At 36.9% G+C, this 19,284-nt stretch overlaps 1 protein-coding gene across 1 annotated transcript in view; it reads right to left on the bottom strand.

Annotated features, from left to right (window-relative positions):
- The window catches only part of DNAH8 (dynein axonemal heavy chain 8), a 406,776-nt gene that overhangs the window by 242,294 nt on the left and 145,198 nt on the right, over positions 1 to 19,284 (bottom strand). Inside the window, exons 29-30 of the mRNA XM_069073664.1 lie at positions 2,564 to 2,799; positions 554 to 658 (exon numbers count right to left, since the gene is read on the bottom strand). Of these exons, the coding sequence (XP_068929765.1) occupies positions 554 to 658; positions 2,564 to 2,799 (341 nt within the window). The remainder of the gene's footprint in view (positions 1 to 553; positions 659 to 2,563; positions 2,800 to 19,284) is intronic.

Below are 19,284 nucleotides of genomic sequence, written 5' to 3'. Positions count from 1 at the left end.
AGGAAGAGAAAGAGACAGAGAGAGAAGGAAGGAAGGAAGGAAGGAAGGAAGGAAGGAAGGAAGGAAGGAAGGAAGGAAGGAAGGAAGGAAGGAAGGAAGGAAGGAAGGAAGGAAGGAAAGGGAAAGGTAAGGAAATGAAAGGACAAGGAAAGGAAAGGAAAGGAAGATCAGGGCATTGGAGTAGGATTTTATGAAGGTAATAGAAACATGCAAACAAAATAGAAGTCAAATGGTTCTGCTTCCTCAGCCTATAAACTCTTTTTTCCTTCTTCCTCTGAATTTATATTTAAGACTCCTCCTTTATCATCCTTAGCCATTTTTTAAAAATTCTGAACTTACTGAGGGTTTTAACAGTCTCCTAACACTGTCCTAATTCAGTACCACAAAGTTGTAGTGCAATCAAAGGATATGAACACCCCTCCCCAAACATTTTAATATTTGACCTGTAGGACAGAAAAATTTTATATATACTTTGAACAAAACTGAGTAAAATACATATTCGTGTCCAATGATAAGCAAAAAAGATGGGAGATAGAATTACATCTGTACTTACAGCTTTGCTTTGCAATTTGTTGAATGAGTATCTCAGTGTATCAACCGCTTCAGACTCCTCTTTGGTTACCTCAACTTCAAATCTATTTAAAATAGTATAAGCTTCCTGGAACAAGAGGAAAAGTTTTCATTTATTACTAAGATACTGATAAAAATACTGTTTTAAAAAAAGATTGAAAAAACTATGGCCCTGTATATATACCAAAGGAAGTCAGAAAGATATTCCAGAAAATCCCAAGAAAATGTGCTTTCTCTTGTCATGTTTCAATTACAAATAGTAAGTGCTACAGGAGAAATATCTCCTCTGAGTTTGTGTGGTAGGTAACTGCTGCTGAAACAAATCTACAACAATGCAAAAACTGGTAAGGTTTAAACCCCTTGTTTTATTATGCTTAAGCACAGGTTCAGGAGGTAGAGAAATAATACTGAACAAAAATTGGGATTCTATTTTTAAAAGATACTTTATAGACAAAATTATATCAGAGTGACTGAGAATTCTTTTACATATTGCAATCTCGTACTTTCTTTTAAGCTATAAAAGTTAAAGAAGACAGATTCCTTCCTTCAATTGTCGTAAAAGTTAAACAAACTTAGTTAAGCAGTCATAATTTGATACATCCCTAAGGAAACAAACATAGTTAAACAGACTCTATAGGTAAACTTAAGTCAGGTTAACAGATTAAACTACAGGTAGAGGGTTTGCAATATATTGATTGAAAGGGAATATTCATATGCCTACAGTATTTGTGTCAGACCAATCCTTACTCAAGTCAAATTACTTAGGAAACATGTCAAAAATTATTTATAGCAGCACTATTTGTGGTGGCCAAGAATTGGAAATTGAGGGGATGCCCTTCAATCAGGGAATGGCTGAACAAGTTGTGGTATATGAATGTTAAGGAATAATATTGTGCTATAAGAAATGATGAGCAGGTAGATTTCAGAAAAACCTGGAAAAACTTATATGAGCTGATGCTGAGAGAAGTGAGAAGAATCAGAAGAATATTGTACACAATTACAACAACATTGTGCAATGACGAACTTTGATAGACTTAGCTCTTCTCAGAAATACAATGATTTAAGACAATTCCAAAAGACTCATAATGGAAATGCTATCCACACCCAGAGAAAGAGCTATGGAGTCTGAATGCAGAATGAAGCATGCTATTTTCACTTTTTTCTTTCTTATGTTTTTCCCTCTTGTTCCGATTCTTCTTTCACAACATGTCTAATGTGGAAATATGTTTAATATGATTGTACATATATATCATATTGCTTTCTCTCTTGGGGAGGGAAAAGGGAAGGGAGAGGGGGAGAAAAAATTGGAACTCAAAATCTTAGGAAAGTGAATGCTGAAAAATATTTTTACATGTAATTGGGAAAAAAAAAGAAATACTATTAAGTGGGAAAATAATAAAAATAAAGAACAAATTACTTGGAAAACCCAGACTCCCTTTTCTTGGCTTCTTATCTGAGAAATGTTTGAGGCCTTAAGTAAACTTTCACATCCTATGGGACAGGTTTAAACTAGCTCAATAACTTCCTAACAAAGAGAAATGGCCCTCGTTGCCCCAAATAATAAAATAAAAGGACATCAAAGATGAAAAATTACTATCACAATAGCACCTATAGATGATAAGCAGGATAAATAGTCTCTCAGCCCCTGTTAAAACACGAGTTGGCTATATATCCCCATGTTTGAGGATCAAGAAACACAGTAGGTAAGGGCAACTGACCATATGATAGTAGAAAGACTAATTACCAGGCAGCCATTGCTGCTGGGAACATTCCATAACAACGACGGCTCTTAAAGTGGAGCAGCCCCTCCCATCAGCTATAAAGACTAGGACACAGCTCCCAAACTAGTATTTATTCTTAATTTGTCTACTTCTAGTCTTCACTGGGGGATTATTTGAAGTGTAGTGCTTTTGCATGAGATAATGATAGTTTGTAGCTTTTGAGAACATAACTCTATTTTCAAAATATTATTTCAAAAATTTAAGTTTCTTACTTCAATAGGCCCTAATGTCATGTCCATTTGTATTTCATTATCACGTATATTGGCCAAGGCTTCCATTGCAAATCTGACATCATCTAAGTCACGAATGGGCCTAGATAATTTTTTTAAGTATTCGTTTATAAATGTTATCATGTCAGTCATTTTCTTCTTATATTTTTCGTTCAAATATCGACAGAGTAACATCTTCCATGCCTTCGCTTCAATCGACAAAGCTAATTTCATTGGACCTAATGAAGACAAAGAAAAAAATACTCTATAGATTAACACTGATTTTTCTGAAAATAGCCATTTAGCCCGTTTCCTTCATTACATAAACATCTAGAAAATGAAATTGTTGCTAGTATTTCCTTTACTTTTAGTTTATACATTTATATGTCTAAAGTAAGATTTTTTAGTCATCTAGATCTTTAGAAAAGGTGAAGTGACTACTTGGTAACAAGTTAAGGAGTAAGAAGAAAGGAGCTTTTGCTCTTTAGGCCATGCAGTCATAGAGAGTAAACTATAGCAAAAATAAATTAAATGGTATTATTATAAGCAGCCTGGAAACAAAAACAAATATACCTTCCTATATCATTACCAAAATAAATGATTAAAAAACATTTTTAAGCTTCCTACACAGTTAATTAATTTAACAAAAATTATTCGAAATTGTGATAGGAACAAACATCCTAATCCTTACACCCATCCAAGTTGGGCTAATTTTTCCTTAAAAGGTATTAAGATTTAGTTGGCTCAGGAGACTGTCAGTGTCACTGGAACACAGTCTGAGTACAAAACACCCCCAAGGAGCCAGACGAGTTTCTGATGGTCGGTTGGTGGATCCTGATGCTGTATTGCTTTGCTCAGCTGAATCAAGTCTAGGTGTTTTTGGTTCTCCTTTTTCAATATCCTTCTCCGCTAAAGCTAAGTAAAGCTCTTTTTGTTAATTGTTAAATGTATTGAACCTAAACTATCAGAGAACTAGACTGAGTCAGGCCTAGCCCACAACAGCTGGATAGAGGAAGATGAACCTGAATTGTGGCATTTTCATTCATTTTTGACTCTCTGTGAACCCTTTTGAAGTTCTCTTGGCAAAAATTTTGGAGTAGTTTATCATTTCCTCTTCTAGTTCATTTTTATAGATGAAATGGAGGCAACAGGCTTAAATGACTTGCCCATGGTCACACAGCTAATGTCTGAATCCCAATTTGAACTCTGGTCTTTCTATTATTCTCCAAGACCAGCACTTTTATCTACTGCATCCACCTCTGCCCCTGTATTAACCTTTATAATTCTAATGGTGCTTTCAGTGATGCAGCTATAATTGGTGTTTGTTTGTTTTTATTGTGAGGCCTTCTTCTCCCTCACCTCCATTCATGGAATAGTAACAGTATAAATTGCCTGCTGCCATTTAGCAAGAAGGGACTGATGTAAGTATGCTCTGTGTCCTTAAAAAATGTACTTTGAGGGGGCGGCCAGGTAGCATAGCGAGTAAGAGCACCGGCTCCACTGTCAGGATGACTTGTGGATCAAATCCAGGCTCAGACACTTAGCACCCACCCAGAAACACCTGGCTATGTAACCTTGAGCAAGTTACTTAACCCCGATTGCTTTAAAAAAAAAATGTACTTTGAAGATAATCATTGTTAAACTGTTTTAGGCCTTTAAGCTTTGTTGGGCCTTCCAACCCAGTAATTTAGGTCTCCTCTAAATTAATTCCATTAGGGGAATTTCTTCACAATGCAGTTTACCCTCAAAACAGCCTGGAGGGACTGAATTTATGGGGATTGGAAAAAGAGATTTTTTCCCCTTCATTTGAAAAAGACAAATACATCAGAAATAGACAGCTCAGTGCCTTTGTATTATTAATGGTAGTGTTCACCCAATTGCCTAGGAGGATGTCTCCTGAAAGAAAGTCCCTTCCAGCTTTAAGGAGCCATTATTTGTGTAAACTGGCTCTGAATGGCTTTAGGAAAGGCTAATGTAGTTGAACCAGCAGTCCTCAGTCCTATAATTGTATTATAGACATAGCCAGACATTGAGAGATGGTAATAAAAAGGACTCCAACAGAAAAATAATGCAAACAAGGCAGATCCCTGGAATTTTAGGATTGTCTAACTATGCTGAAGAAATTTAGTTTTTGGTTTTGTTTGAATTTGAGAGACCAACAATTTTGCTTCTTGGGTTTTGTTGTGATTCTTTTAGAAGTTGGGGGGGGTGTGAGGAGGGGAGCAGGTGGCACCTGAAAGAACAATGCTAATTTCTCCTCAGGATTCCAGAGACATTTCTGGAATTTTCAATATAGACAGACTGCCATTTTATTAGCTAAGGACCAGCAAAGGTCCGTCACTTTAAGTTTCTAACTTTTCAATTCCCCAAATGTGAACTGTGAATTCCAATTCTCCCTGTCTCTCTCTGCCTCTGTCTCTCTGTCTCTGTATCTCTGTCTCTGGCTCTCTCACTGGAGCTTCCAGTGAAGGACCCCTAAATATCACAGAACTCAGGCCCCAGGAACATTTCCTCAATCCCCAAAGAAATGAGGATTATTTACATATGGGAAAGAGAGGACATGTACTGACCTAAAGGTGTCTCTGGCTTTCCAATTTTTTTGTGTTGCTTCTTTTTCTCAGCATAAGAGTTCAGAGTAAGGCCTCAGGAATAACAGAACAAAAGCATACAGTTCTCCAACAACGGTACCCCAGCCCAGGATATATGAGCCCAGGCCCTAACAAAGATGGCTGTCCTGTCCTAGCACAAGAAAGGCAGTAGATGCTAGCAGAACAGACAAAAGGCTCCAGAGGCATTGTTCAGGGGCAGCAGGCATAGGACCCAGTAATTCTGGCAAGGAATCAGCAGGCAGATAAGCAGGTTACAAATGGAGCAGACAGCCGTGGGCAGAGAATAAAGCTAGGAAGGCAGGCTGATGCAAGACTGTTCAGTCTTAAATGCAGTCTAATGACTACTAAATGAAAGTAGGTCATAGGTTTTTAGCAGTTAAATGATATATGAACTGTATATTTGCTCACATATATTTGTATGTGTGTATATGTATATATATATATATGCACCTTTGTGTTGTTATATATGTAGATTATATATATATATACCTTTATGTCTATATATATATATATATAATTACATCTATAAAGGAGTGGTTAAAGATAGACAAGACTGGAGGTAGGGAGGATGTCTGTTGTAATGAGAGACTGTTAGAATCATTCAGAAGAGTTAATAAGGGATTGAGCTATATACAGTATTGACTGATAACAGAAAAGATCAAGACAGAAGAAATGTTGAAAAAATAAAACTAGAAAACATGGATTAGCTGTGGAAAATAAAGGGGAAAGGAAGACACAAAGATGATATCAAGTTTAATGCAGAGGTGACTAGGTAAGTGTGCTAATACTGGTAGAAAAATAGGGAATTCAAAAAAGTATATTTTTGAAGAAAGACAAGACCAAGTATAGACATGTTGATTTAGAGGTACCAGCAGACCATCTATATAGAGATGTCTAGTAGATAGTTGGAAATGCAGGTCTAAAACTTGAGAGAAAAGGTCATAGCTAGACATGTAAATTTGAATTACCTGCATAAAATTGACGATTGAAGTCATAGGAATGGATGATATCTCAAGGCAGAGGGTATAGAAAGAGAAAAAAAAAAGGGCCCAGGAAATATTTATATTAAAGGAACCAAAAAAGAGACACTAGCCTTCAAGTTAAAAAGAGAAAGAATTAAGAGAAGCAGGAAACAATGAAAATGAGGCATCAAAGAAACAAAGAGAAGAGAGGTGGGTAGGAGTATCAAATTCTACAGATGGTGGTGATTGTCCTTCGTACTTGAAGAAGCCCAAAATGATGTCACTAGGTTGGGGGTCAATGTATAGTGTGTCTGACTGTGGCTGATCAGACCAATGTGAGCTCAGAAGGCTCTACCACAGGTCAGCCATACATAGTCCATATGAACATTTGGCATGGAAATGTCTCCAAATTTGTACAACTCCCGTTTCTTTTGAACTAATGCAATTCTGCTTTGCTCTTAGAGCACAGTACTTTCTTTGATGTGGGCATGCTATGCTGGGTGGTTCTGTGCCAGTGTCTCCCATTTCTCACACTCAATTCCAAAGATCTTCTGAGACACCTTGAGAATGTCCTTGTTTGACTTCTCAACTCTTTGTGATCACCTGCCTTATATGAGTTCTCTGTAAAAGAGTCCTTTAGACAAATGTAAATTTGGCATTCAAACAATGTGGCCAGCCCAACAGAGTTGCACTCTCTGCAGCAGAGTTTGAATAGTTGGCAGTTCAGTTCAAGAAAGGATCTCCGTGTCTGGTATCTTATCTTGCCAGGTGATCTTCAGAATCTTCCTAAGAAAATTCATATGGAATAGATTCAATTTCTTGGCATTGCAGCTGGTATACAATCCAGGTTTCACAGGCATACAGCGAGGTAAATACAATGGCTCTGTAGGCCTTCAGTTTGGTAGGCAGCCTAACAGCTCTTCTACCACACTTTCCTTTGGAGCTTCCCAAACACTGAACTAGCTCTGGCAATGTGTTTGTAAACCTCATCATCTATGTACACTGCCAAGGTAAGTGAACTTATCCACAGCATTCAAAATTTCTCCATTTGTTGTAACTAATATGGATGGTGCAGTGCTGGCTGGTGAAGAATTTATATTTTCCTGGTGTTAATTGTCTGAACAAAATTAACACAAGTGGCAGAGAATTAATCCATACTCTTTTGCATCTCAACCTTAGAGGCCACATTGAGTGCACAAACATTTGCAAACAAAAAATCATGTGCCAACTTTCCCTCCACTTTAGTCCTGGCTTATAGCCTTTTTAAATTAAATAATTTACCATCAGTGTGGTAGCTTACCTTCATGCCATTTTCATCCTTGTTGAAGGTGTCTGACAACATTGCTGAAAACATCAAGCTTAAAAGCACAGGAGCAAGCACGCAACCTTGCTTCACTCCACTGGTGACTGGGAAAGCACATGAGCATCATCAGTTATCCAGAACCCATGTAACTATGCCATCATGAAACTGGTGTACAATACTGATGAACTTCTCGAGGCAACTAAACTTTGCCATGATCTTCCACAAGACCTTCTAATTGACAGTATGAAAGGCCTTGGTCAGATCAACAAATGTTGTGTGTAGACTTCTGTCGGCTCCTGGCTTTTTTTCATGAAGTTGTTGGGCAACAGACAACGAACTGACATTCCTTGACCCTTTTTGAGACCACTCTGACTCTTGGGTAGATAACCATCTTCCAGGTGAAGGATCATCCTATTAAGGAGAACTCTGGCAAGAATCTCACTAGTAGTGACTAAAAGGGAAACCTCCACATGATTGTCACAGGACAGCCTATTTCCTGGAAAGTGAAAAATGGAAAAATGGAAAATGAAGGCATCCTTGAGCCCCTGGGGGATAACCTCCTCTTGCCATATAACCTGGAAGAATTATCAGGTGTTGTATGAGCTGTGGAATCCCTGCCTTGTAAATCTCTCCTGGAATAGAATCAGTACTAGGAACTTTTCCACAGGAGAAGAGCCAAATGACATTCAAAACTTCTTCAGTCAGAATCTTAAGCTAGAGAGAAACTGACTTCAACCTGAGTTATACCGTCAATGGCTTCAGCATTGGTTGATGATGACCTTTTGAACACACTATGTTCAAAATGATGAATGTTCAGCTCATCTCTCCAGGATCAATATCCTTATCAAAAATCAATGTGGTTCCATTAGCACTGAGTAGTTGAAATGAACCATAGGTCTTTGGTCTGCCTTCAAAGCATAACAAAAGTGCTTTAGATTGTTACTAATCATATAAAACTGAATTTCATCTGCCTTCTTAATGAGTCAAGAATCCTGCATCTCTCTAAGATTTGCTTGCACTTTACTTCTGATGGAATTAAATGCTGTCTTTTTAGAGACAGATGGACTATCCTGCTGGTAAACCCTGTGGAATTCTAATTTTCATTTAGTAACTTCTGAATTTCCCACATTTTTCGTTGAACCAATCCTAATGTCTGCAAGTGTTCTGGTCCTGTTGAATAAATGCAATGCTATATACCTAATCTCTGAAAGCTGCCCGCTCCTTTTCCACTCCACTGTTACCAAACATGTGTTGGCTCAGTTTCCCCTCCAAGTCAGCAACAAACTGTTCATACATAAAAAAGCTATCTAACCTGTTGACATTAAGTCTTCTGCTAGTCATCTTGCCTTGGAGTCACCATGTGTATTTGTGGAATGTGAATGTTTGTCTCAGAGAGGTTAAGTCCATGATTGGTATAGCATTCCGTGCTATACATAGCCTTTTTCACTCTCATTCTGTCTCTTCTCCTTATAAATGACATAATCTATTACATGCCAATGTTTTATTTATGGCTACATCCAGGAAGTTTTATTGTATTTAGGAAAATGGAAGGCAGTGATGGTGATGAAGTCATGAAACACACAAATCTTCAGTAGTAAGTGACTGTTGCTGTTGCTATTTCTGAATTCATTCCTCCTAAAGACTCCCTGCCATGTCTGATAGTCTCTGTCTACCCTGGCAATAAAGTCACCCACAATTATAAGCTTGACCTTTTCTGGTCTTTGTAAACATTTCATCATGGTGGACGCATGCACATTGATGATAGTGGTGCAGTACTTTCCTGCAAGTGGCAATTGCATGAGTCTCTCATTCACTCCCTTTGGGAGGTATATGAGCTTGTTGACTAGATTAGATTTGATTGTGAAACCTATGCCAGCTTCATGGCATTCCTCAACACAGTTACCACTTCAGAAAAAAACTGCATCCAGCTCCAAATTTGGTATGGTAGCCTTCCTTTGATAGCTTTGTTTCACTCGGGGCTGCTATATAGATGTAATACCTGCTGAGTTCTCAGAAGACTGTATTTCAGGTCTACTTGACTTTGTGTTGTCCATAAGTGTGCACACATTCTGCGTACCAATACTAAGTAGAATATTTGCAAAAGTTTTTGTATGTTTTCTGTGTTTCAACTACAAGGAGGATCCCTGCCTTTTACAGTAAGCAGGCCAGGGTGAAGCAGATATTTTTAGGGTACCTCTTCTAGCCCCTTTGTCATGGTAGCAGTGTAGTCCTTTAAAAAGGCTGCTCAGATACCCATGGGGCTGCCAAATCCTACCGCTGCTTCACTCCAGTGAGACACAAGCCTATGGTCTGGGCTGCCTATATGCAGGGTTGTGATTACAGCTCCCAATGTATCCACACCTGCTATTTCACCACTTGTCCATTGCCACAGGACTCCCAGCTAGGTAAAAATGGTAAAATGGTGTGAATGATATCTTTTTATTCACACTTAATTTGGTATGAAGTAGGGTTGTGTGAAGTCATTCTCTCTTCTAGTCATCAGAATCTAGTGGAAAGACAAAAATCAAGACAATTGGTGATACTCGGGATACAGTGGATGATCTTGGTGTCTTTGATGTTTAACCAAGCAATAAGTGCTCCATTGTGCCTGTTTCTGCCACCTTCATGGCTTGTAGGAACAAATTGTTCACATCCACCTATTCCACTAGGGAAATCTTCACATATTCGCAGTAGACATCCCCTAATTCACTGATGAATTTGAGATCCCTTGGTTATCCACAACCTGGTTTAGCCTGACTGCCAAAACAGTTTTACTGGGTTGTGGCTTCCCATGCTACAGCTTCTTGGAGCCACAGTTGAGAAGAGTTGGGTGGCAGGTGGACACCAAAGGTGGAAAGCAGACCAGAAAGAGGGCTTGGTAGCCCTCACACCAGAAGTACTAGTTTTGCCTTAACACCCCAGTCAGAGTAGATAAAGACTGAGAAAAGGCCATTGGATAGGTCATTTAGTAGCTTTTGAGAGAGGTTTCAGTAGAGTGATGAGGCTACAAGGGACTAAGAAATAAAGATTGTGAAAAAGGAAAGGTGTCAAGTATAGGCCACTCTTGCAAGAAGTTTGGAAGTGAAAGTGGTGGAAGATAGAATGGATCTCATATTATCACAGATTTAGAGTTAAAAGTGACCTAAGAGGTCCTCTAGCGCAAGGGTGGAGAACCTGTGGCCTTGAGTCCAGGTCCTCAAGTGCAGCCCTTTGACTGAATCCAAACTTCACTGAATAAATCCCCTTAATAAAAGTAAAATTTTGACTCAATTAGAAGGCCATACCCAATTATTGTTAATAGTAAGTTGTCAATAAGGCCAGACTGTTTACCTTTTATGTATGTAAAATGTATGTCTAAGATTATTACTAGTAATTGGGTAGTTCATAACAAATATTGAGATAAACCTGAGCATGATATGACTTCATTAATTAAAACCATTCAGGAACAGCTAAAAAGATGAGTTATCTTTTACAAATGAGGTTTGAGATGAAGAGCCAATACAGAGGAATTAGATGGGGAGGAGGGCTGTTAGTTCTGGAAATATACCTTCATCAGGAATGGGTTCAAGAGGGAGCAATACTTACACACCTAGAAGAGTCTAAAAGTCATCTAAATTTAGGAAAAAAAATAAAATGCTAAGGGGACAGGGAGGGTAGAGAGGATAAGGGAGGGAACTTTAGAGGGAAAGGTAAGGGTCAAAGGGGCATATAAAAGGGTGTTTAGATTTATGGGAGGATAAGAGAAGAATTGTTGGAGGCAAGGTAGGTTAAGTAATAGGAGGGCAAGGTAACGGGTAGAAGTATAAAGTAGAGGAGTCAGGAGGGATAGGAAATAAGAGACATGCACAAACATAAAAACAAAGATTAGGAGTAGAATCTGTTAGGGCAAATAGATATTTATATAGGTATGAATGTATGTATTTATGAGTATATGTATATATGTAAATATTTAACGTGTTTCCCCGATAATAAGACCTATCCCGAAAATAAGCCCTCCCCTTACTGTGTAAGATTCCTCTAAAATAAGCCCTCCCCCAAAAATAAGCCCTATTGAGATCCCCTGCGGTAACCTCTGTATGCACCGTCCCCCCCCGTGAAACGCGCGCCGCGCTCCGAGCTGCATCCAATCAGAGCTGCAGCAGTGAGCACGTCATCCTGTTCTTCCCCAGTGATTTTCTTATTGAATAAAGGTACATTTTTTTTGTTCACATTTATCTGTTTATTAAAATTGCTGTCAATGTTCATTAAAATAAGCCCTCCCCTGAAAATAAGCCCTCTGGTGTTTTTCTGTCCAAAAAAAATAATAAGACAGTGTCTTATTATTGGGGAAACACAGCATACACACACACACAGAGGTATGTATATATCTATATTTCTATATAAACATATCCATGCTTAATTGTAGCCTAAGGCAGACGAGAAGAGGGGAAAAGAACAAAGTAAAAAATGTATAGTAGAGAACAAAAGAAAACCTACAAGGAAGCAAAGAAAAGATGGATATCTCTCAACACAATGTGTAGTATTTATTATATAGGCTTTGTTGAAATGGAAATTTATTGCTATATATTTTCAATCCTCTCTTATGTTCTGCTGTGCAGATGACACGTTTATTTTCTTATTTTATATTTGTTTATATTTCTTTTTCTTTTCACATTATATATTTGTTTTAGTATTTAAGTCTAAAATTAAAAAAGATTTTAAAAAGTGATGAGGAGCAGCTAGGTGGCACAGTGAATAGAGCACCAGCCCTGGAGTCAAGAGGACCTGAGTTCAAATCTGGCCTCAGACACAACACAAAACTAGCAGTGTGACCTTGGGTAAGTCACTTAACCCCAAATGCCCTACCTTCCCCCCTCCAAAAAGCAAAAAAAAAAAAAGGAATGAAAATGTAAATTTATACATGTAAGGTACACATCCCACTGCTAGATTGTATATCCCAAGGAACTCAAAGAGAGAAAGGTCTCTTTTGTGCCAAAATTTTAAAAAAGTTATTTAGTACAGGAAAGAACTGAACAGGGTAATGGGCATGTCACAAGAAACAAGTGGAGGAAAGTCTGAAGAAACATGAGAGAATTGGGTGATTGATTAATGGGGCAAAGCCCTTGAGAAGATGCCAACGGATGAGATCAAGGGTAAAAGAGGTTTATTTATTCCTGAAAAGAAGAAAGGATTGATCTTACTTGGAATCATGTGGAAGGAACATTGGAAGGGACATTGGGGTTCTAATCCTGGATTTGTCACTTATTAGTTTGTTCAGATTAATCACTTAAGCTCTAAGGGCCTTCTTTTCCTTACTTGAAAAATGAGGGGTTGGATTGGGTGTCTTCAGTATCTCTATTTAAAGTTTAAATGTAGTTTTCCAATTCCTACTTCAACAAGTATATATTAAATACTTAATACATGCCAGGCATCACACTAGGTACTAATAATAATGAAACCTTCTTTTCCTTCACAGAGTTTAATTCTATTAAGTGGCAATCACATCTACATAAATAAATATACACAAAATAATTTTGAGGTGGGGCAACCAACTTTGCTTGACATTGTACAAAGTGAGTTACAAATTTAGTTCTTTTCATTTGGGTACTTAAAATAAAACTGAATATACCAATATTGAAAGACAACTAAATATTATTAAGCAAATACATATATATTTACACAACTAAATAACATTGTTTTTATTATATACAAATAGAAAAATAAATGCATACTATGAGATAGCAAATTCTGAGAGTGGGGCATGACTATTATTATTATTATTCTTTTAAACAATTAAGAAGGGAAACAGACCACTGGAGAACTTAAGATCCTTTAAATGCCACTGATTTTTAAGTTCTATATATATATTTTTCAATGATCCTCAGTGTGTGCTAATTCCATTCTTTTTACTTTAGTTAGATGAGAATAACAGAGAAAAAAAGCTTTCCCAATCAGGTTTTTTGTTTAGGGAATATACTTTAGTTTAAAAAAAAAAGGAAGGCACCAAGAGTTGAGCTTCATTTTTATCTTGTGGGATCATTGATAAATAATAATAACAATAACATTATCTCCAATTTATTCTGTCTATATAGACTATATATGTCTATATAGACATAGTTGTTTGAATGTATAATAGGCACTTAAATAAATGCTTGTTGCTTAGTTAAGAAGAGTAGCAAAAAAATCATAAAGTGTTTTATGGTTTGCAAAGTGTTTTACATATATCATCTCATTTACCTATAAGTTGGGTCCTATTATTATACCCATTTTACAGAAGAGGAAACTGAAGCTGAGAGGTTAATTGACTTGTCCAGTCACATAGTTACTAAAATAGTTGAGGTAGGATTCAAACAGGTGCTCCAAACTCCAAGTCTAACATTCAATCCTCTACTTCAATAAGGTTCTATATTTCCCTGACCCAACTCTTGCTGTACTTCAGCACAGACCTGGTTCCAAATAAAATCTAATTTATTATAGGGAATAATTTAACATTTATTGACCAAACTATAAGCATTGATAAATTTAACTCATTTGCAATAGACAGAAGAAAATTAGAAGGTGGTTCTAAAAATGAATTCTCATGGTTAAGCAAACTAGGCATATTAATTGATGGAATACTATATAGCTAATGAAAATGACAGGCTTGTTAATATATGAAAATGTGTACATGAAGTAAAAAAAGCAGAGTATATTGATTAGAACTTTTTAAAGATAATATAAACATTAATTATTATACAAATTTAAAATGGCTTAATGTCATAATTACATAAAAAGGGAACTAAGGAAAATGAACTTCCAAATAGTTTTTTAAAAGAGCTTCTAAATTATTAGTATCATCTGAGATACTGTAACATTTGAAAAACATGGTTTCAATGATTAATCTTTTAATTTATGTTTTCTCATAAAAGTAAAAGTACTAGTAATCTTAGTTCTTACCTTTTTGAACAACTTTGTGTTGGGCATTATTCACTTAGAAGTAGGTCACTAAAGAGAACTGTTTTTTTTCACAAGAATTATGCTTATCAATTAGTAAAGTGGTTTTTAAGAGTAGATGTCTACTGTGCATAAATGTTAGTGCTGTTATCAAGCAGATTTGTTTGCTCTTGAGCTTAAGTGGAAGAATTCTGTACGAAGTTATTCAACTCATGTATATCCTAGGCAAAGTCTATTTATCCCAGAAGGAAGTGGGCCCTACGTAGGGTTAAAGGTTTCCTGGAATCTAGCAGCATGTTTTTACAGTAACAGAATTATAATCCTACCAAGTTTTTGAGCACACTCACTCCAACCCTCCCTGAAAGGATATATTTAAAGGGGAAGAAAAGGTATATATTAATAAATATCTGTTATCAGAGATCAATTAATCAACAAGCGTTTATGAAATGTCTACTCTGTGTCATGTCTATGCTAGACCCTGGAATACACATATATAGAATGAAATAATCTCTACTATCAATGAGGTTACATTCTGAAGGATATGCTGGAGTACAAATTTTATGCTGGCAAGGCTGTTCTCTAGAATGTCCAAGAAGAAACAGTCATTAGAGAGTCCAGGAGGCAAAAGTAAAATGGAAAATATAAACTCCTCTCTTTGGCACCTGTGATATGCTGTAAGGGCTCACCTTAACACAAAAGGAAGAATTAAACTGCTTTTTTTTTCTTTATTTAGAAACATTATGTGATTTGGATAACCACATTTATAAGGTACTAGAGTTAGAAGGGACCTTAGATATCAAATAATAACAACAATAGCAACAGCCAACATTTATAAAGCATTGGAAGTAGGTGCTATTATTATTTCCACTTTACAGAAGAAGAAAGATTCAAAGAGATTCAGTGGTTTGCCTAGGGTCATATAGCTGGTGTCTGAGGTGGGATACACATTTAGGTCTTCCTAACTCCAGGCCCAGTGCTTTATAGACTGAGCCCCCTCCCTGTCTAGGTCCAATTGCCTCATTTTAACAGATGAGGAAACTAGGCCCACTGAGGTGAAATGAAGTGAGAGTCAGATTTGAACTCCTGACTTCTGTACTGATTTTATATTTACTCATCTGCATAAATGTCGACTCCCAACTCCCCTTGCTCACCCCTTCAAATACAATGTAAAGTCCTTGAGGATAGGGACTGTTCTATATTTTATTTTTATTTTTCCAGTGCCTAGTACAGTAATCTTGCCCACAGTAAATGCATACTAAATGTTTATTCATTGGAATTCAGTGAGGGTTAACTGCCAAAGCAGGCAGTCCACAAAGAGGAAACAGAGTGAAGAAAAGAGAAGTAATCAAAAAAGCATAAAGACAATATGATGTTTAAACATATTCACTGATATTCACTTTTTTCAATAGTAATTGGATCTATTAACTTATTAAAACTAAAATACAGAAGAATTTAACAGTCTGAGTTTGTTGTTGTTATCACATCCTTCAGAATGTAACTTTGTCTTTCTGGGCCAGGAACCTGACTCATAGGCTGAGTGCCTCTGATGCTTGAGGAGGCTGGGGAGCCTACTTCTAGCAGAATCCTGATAAGGTATAATGGAAGTGCCTTAGAGAGACTCTAGAGGACATGTAGACACTCTGGAATTGCTTCTGACCTGCCAAACATATGAAGTTTTTTTCTGGCCATGCAGCCACAACTGGGGATGCCTTCAAAAGGCACTGGCTCTTACTGACCAGAGCACTGTTTATTCTCTTTGGCTGCTCTGCTCTCAGCCTGACTCAATGATGTCATCAAAGGCTTCTGAAAAGGGGAAAGACCTTTGGCGTTCTCCCGAGGTCAACATGTAGCCTCATTAAAATAGGCCTTGGTCCTATGCCTTGACTTTTGTTCATTTTATGAAGAAAATTAACCTGCAGGCTCCAACCTTGTGAGTTTTGAAAGGTCAGAAGAGTGAGTCTCCAGGATCCTGGGAGCCACCCAAGGTCTGTGATTCTAGGAATCCAAGTTCATGTCGTATTTTGTAGTTATGAGGAATAAGTAATTTTCCTGAGTGAGCTTAAGGACCTAGCCCAGCAGAAGATGAGAAGAGGACCGATCAAGTAGCAGTGCCAAATTTGGATGCTAACTCAGTGAGACTAAAGCTATGTAGAAACCATACTAAGAATGAGCCTAAGGTGGAATAAGGGAGACCATGGCATTAAGGTGTTCCGAGAAAATGTTTGTACTTCCATCTTGTTAGATTTTCTAACTTTGTAAAAGCTAATCTATGTTAATTGGTTAAATGGAACTGGGATGCTAGTCATTTACAGGTGGGGTAGAACACATCTGGGGACTTAAGTCAACTGAATCAGAAAAGAAACATCCCAATTTCACAGGGATTCACCTAGAACCCTGAGGGGAAGATGTAGCAGGGCTAACTCTGGGAAGGTGAGACCACTGTATACTCCCTACCCTTAAGATTTACTTAAGAATTGTATTCACTAAAAAAAACAGGGAACAAATTTCCCCATAGCATAGAGAATAGAAAAGACTCCACACTCCCACACTCCACCAATGCTCCTATTCAAGGCAAAATCATCTGAGTGCCAACTAGATTTGCTACAACCATCTTCAATGTCTTCCTACAAAGTTACAAAAGGTGTGCAGGAAGATGAGTTGGGGAAATAATTGTGTTTCACAAAGGAAATTCAAGGAGACTTTCATTAAATGATGCAAAGTAAACAGAACCAAGAGATTAGTCTAAATGATAATCATGACAATTTAAGAAAAATACTGAAAGTTCTCAGGTCTCTAATCAATGTAGTCACCAATTTTGATTCATGAAGACTGTGCATTAAACCTGCACCTTGGTTCTTTGCAAAGAGGTGGTAGAACAAAGCATGTTTTCACACACAGGCAGTATGTTGGTTTATTTTGTTTAATTGCATGTCTTTGTTGGGATGGTGGGGCATTTCGACTTCAGGGCAGGGGGAATGGTAAAAGGGATTAATGGGAAGTGACAGTGATGTGGAAAAGAAAAAAAGTATCAATAAAAAATTTGTTTAAAAATTAACATATATCTCTTCAAATTCATGACCCCTTTGTATTTCCATGACCTTAGAGATCATCTATTTGAAACCCTTAATTTTACAGAGGAAGAAACTAAAGCCCAGAAAAATGAAGTACCTTGCTTATGTTCACAAAGGTGGTAACAGACCTAGATGACAATTTTGTTTTCCTTTTTTGTAGTTTAATACTGTATGATTTCCAGAGGTTTACAAGTTTGATTTTTGCCAGCATATCCTTTATGCTCACTCTAGAAAATGAGATGTTTTAATTCTAATAATAGCCACTTGAAAGTTCGCAAAGATTTTACATGATTATATTGTGGTTGATCCTCACAACCCTATGAAATAATGCCCTTATCCTCATTTTACAGATAATGAAACTGAGGTCAAAACAGGCTATTTGCACAGGGTTATATAGTTTAAGCATCTAAGACAATATTCAAATTTAGGTCTCTCTGACCCTAAATTGAGAGCTCTACCTCCTATGCCACATAGTAGCCTATACCTTGCAAATTTTCCTTCCTGCCAGGCTTTCAAATAAATGTCAAATAGAAAAGTTAAATAGGACTTTCAATTGCACTTCCTGCAAAACTTCCTAAAATGTTGTTTCCCTTTACAAATATTTATTACATTTATATATAGGTGATGACAGAAAAGTACTAGGAAGAAATTAAAACTTAATTTTTCAATTTTTCCAGAATATGAGAAACAAACTAAGAAGTATTACCAGTATTTAATCTTAATGCCCTAAAAAAATAAGGATGCCATATGATTTGAGTGGATAATAATTCTGCAAAAGCATCACTGGTCGATTTATATATAAATGACAAGACCTTCCCTCTGAAATGTGAAGCTCATTTTCCCTCCATTTTGCTCATTTTTTTGTTTTTCCCTAGTTGTTTGTGTTGGGTTGCTAACTTAAGTAACTGAAGATTTTTAAAAGCAGGACATTTTGGATGGAAACGGCATCAACCACAACAAAGCTTTACTATTGCTCCACATGATTATATCAATCCAAAAAACGTATATGGAACCCTTATTTTGAGGCAGAAAGATTAAATACTGGTACTGTTTTACTCATTATTTCTCATGTGAAAAATGGTAGTTACCAAAATTCACTTAAGCTGTATTTTCTTTTCTGTCATGGGAGACAGGGGTAGAGAGGAAAGAATTGCCCTTAGAGGCAATTAGTGACTCAATGGATAGAGTGTTGGGCCTGGCTCTATGAAGATCTGAGTTCAAATCTAGCTTCATTCACTTACTAGCTGTGTGACTACGGGCAAGTCATTTGACTTCTGTTTGCCTCAGTTTCCTATACTATAAAATAGGAATAATAACAGTACCTTTCTCCCAAGGTTGTTGTGAGAATCAACTGAGATAATATTTGTAAAAACTGTTTGACAGTGCCTCACACATAGAAAGCACTATATAAACACTATAAATGCTTATTCCCTTCCCTTTTTCTTAGAGAGATAGACAACACTGTTCCCACTCAAGAGATCACCCTGGGAGAGAGATAAAATAAGTATGAATCATTATTATCACCATGTCCCAAAAATTTAGAGAGAGTCACATAGATAAAAGTCCAAGAAAGGTGAAAACTGGGGAATTTTAGCATTCAGTTCTTCATCAGTCCTTGCTAGTGAGGTTAAATGTATTATTAATACACTAGGGTCATCATTATAATCATCATCATTATATAAGCATCTCTTTTATATATATAGATACAGATATATATATATATATGTATATAGGGATATAACAGGTGCAAACCAGCCCAAGCTTCTTTTATAAGTAGAAGTCTATTTACATATGAGTGTAGCTCAGTTCTCACCTGACATATGGTGGTTTTATATGTTATATAAATTAATGTCATTACAGGTTTATA

This window comes from Petaurus breviceps, unplaced genomic scaffold, assembly GCF_028583685.1.
Source record: "Petaurus breviceps papuanus isolate PSGF00001 unplaced genomic scaffold, PetGlider_PUasm1.0 90865, whole genome shotgun sequence".
In the NCBI taxonomy this organism is placed as follows: domain Eukaryota; kingdom Metazoa; phylum Chordata; class Mammalia; order Diprotodontia; family Petauridae; genus Petaurus; species Petaurus breviceps.
Note: the sequence above shows the minus strand (reverse complement) of the source record. Positions and strands in the feature narration are given on the sequence as shown.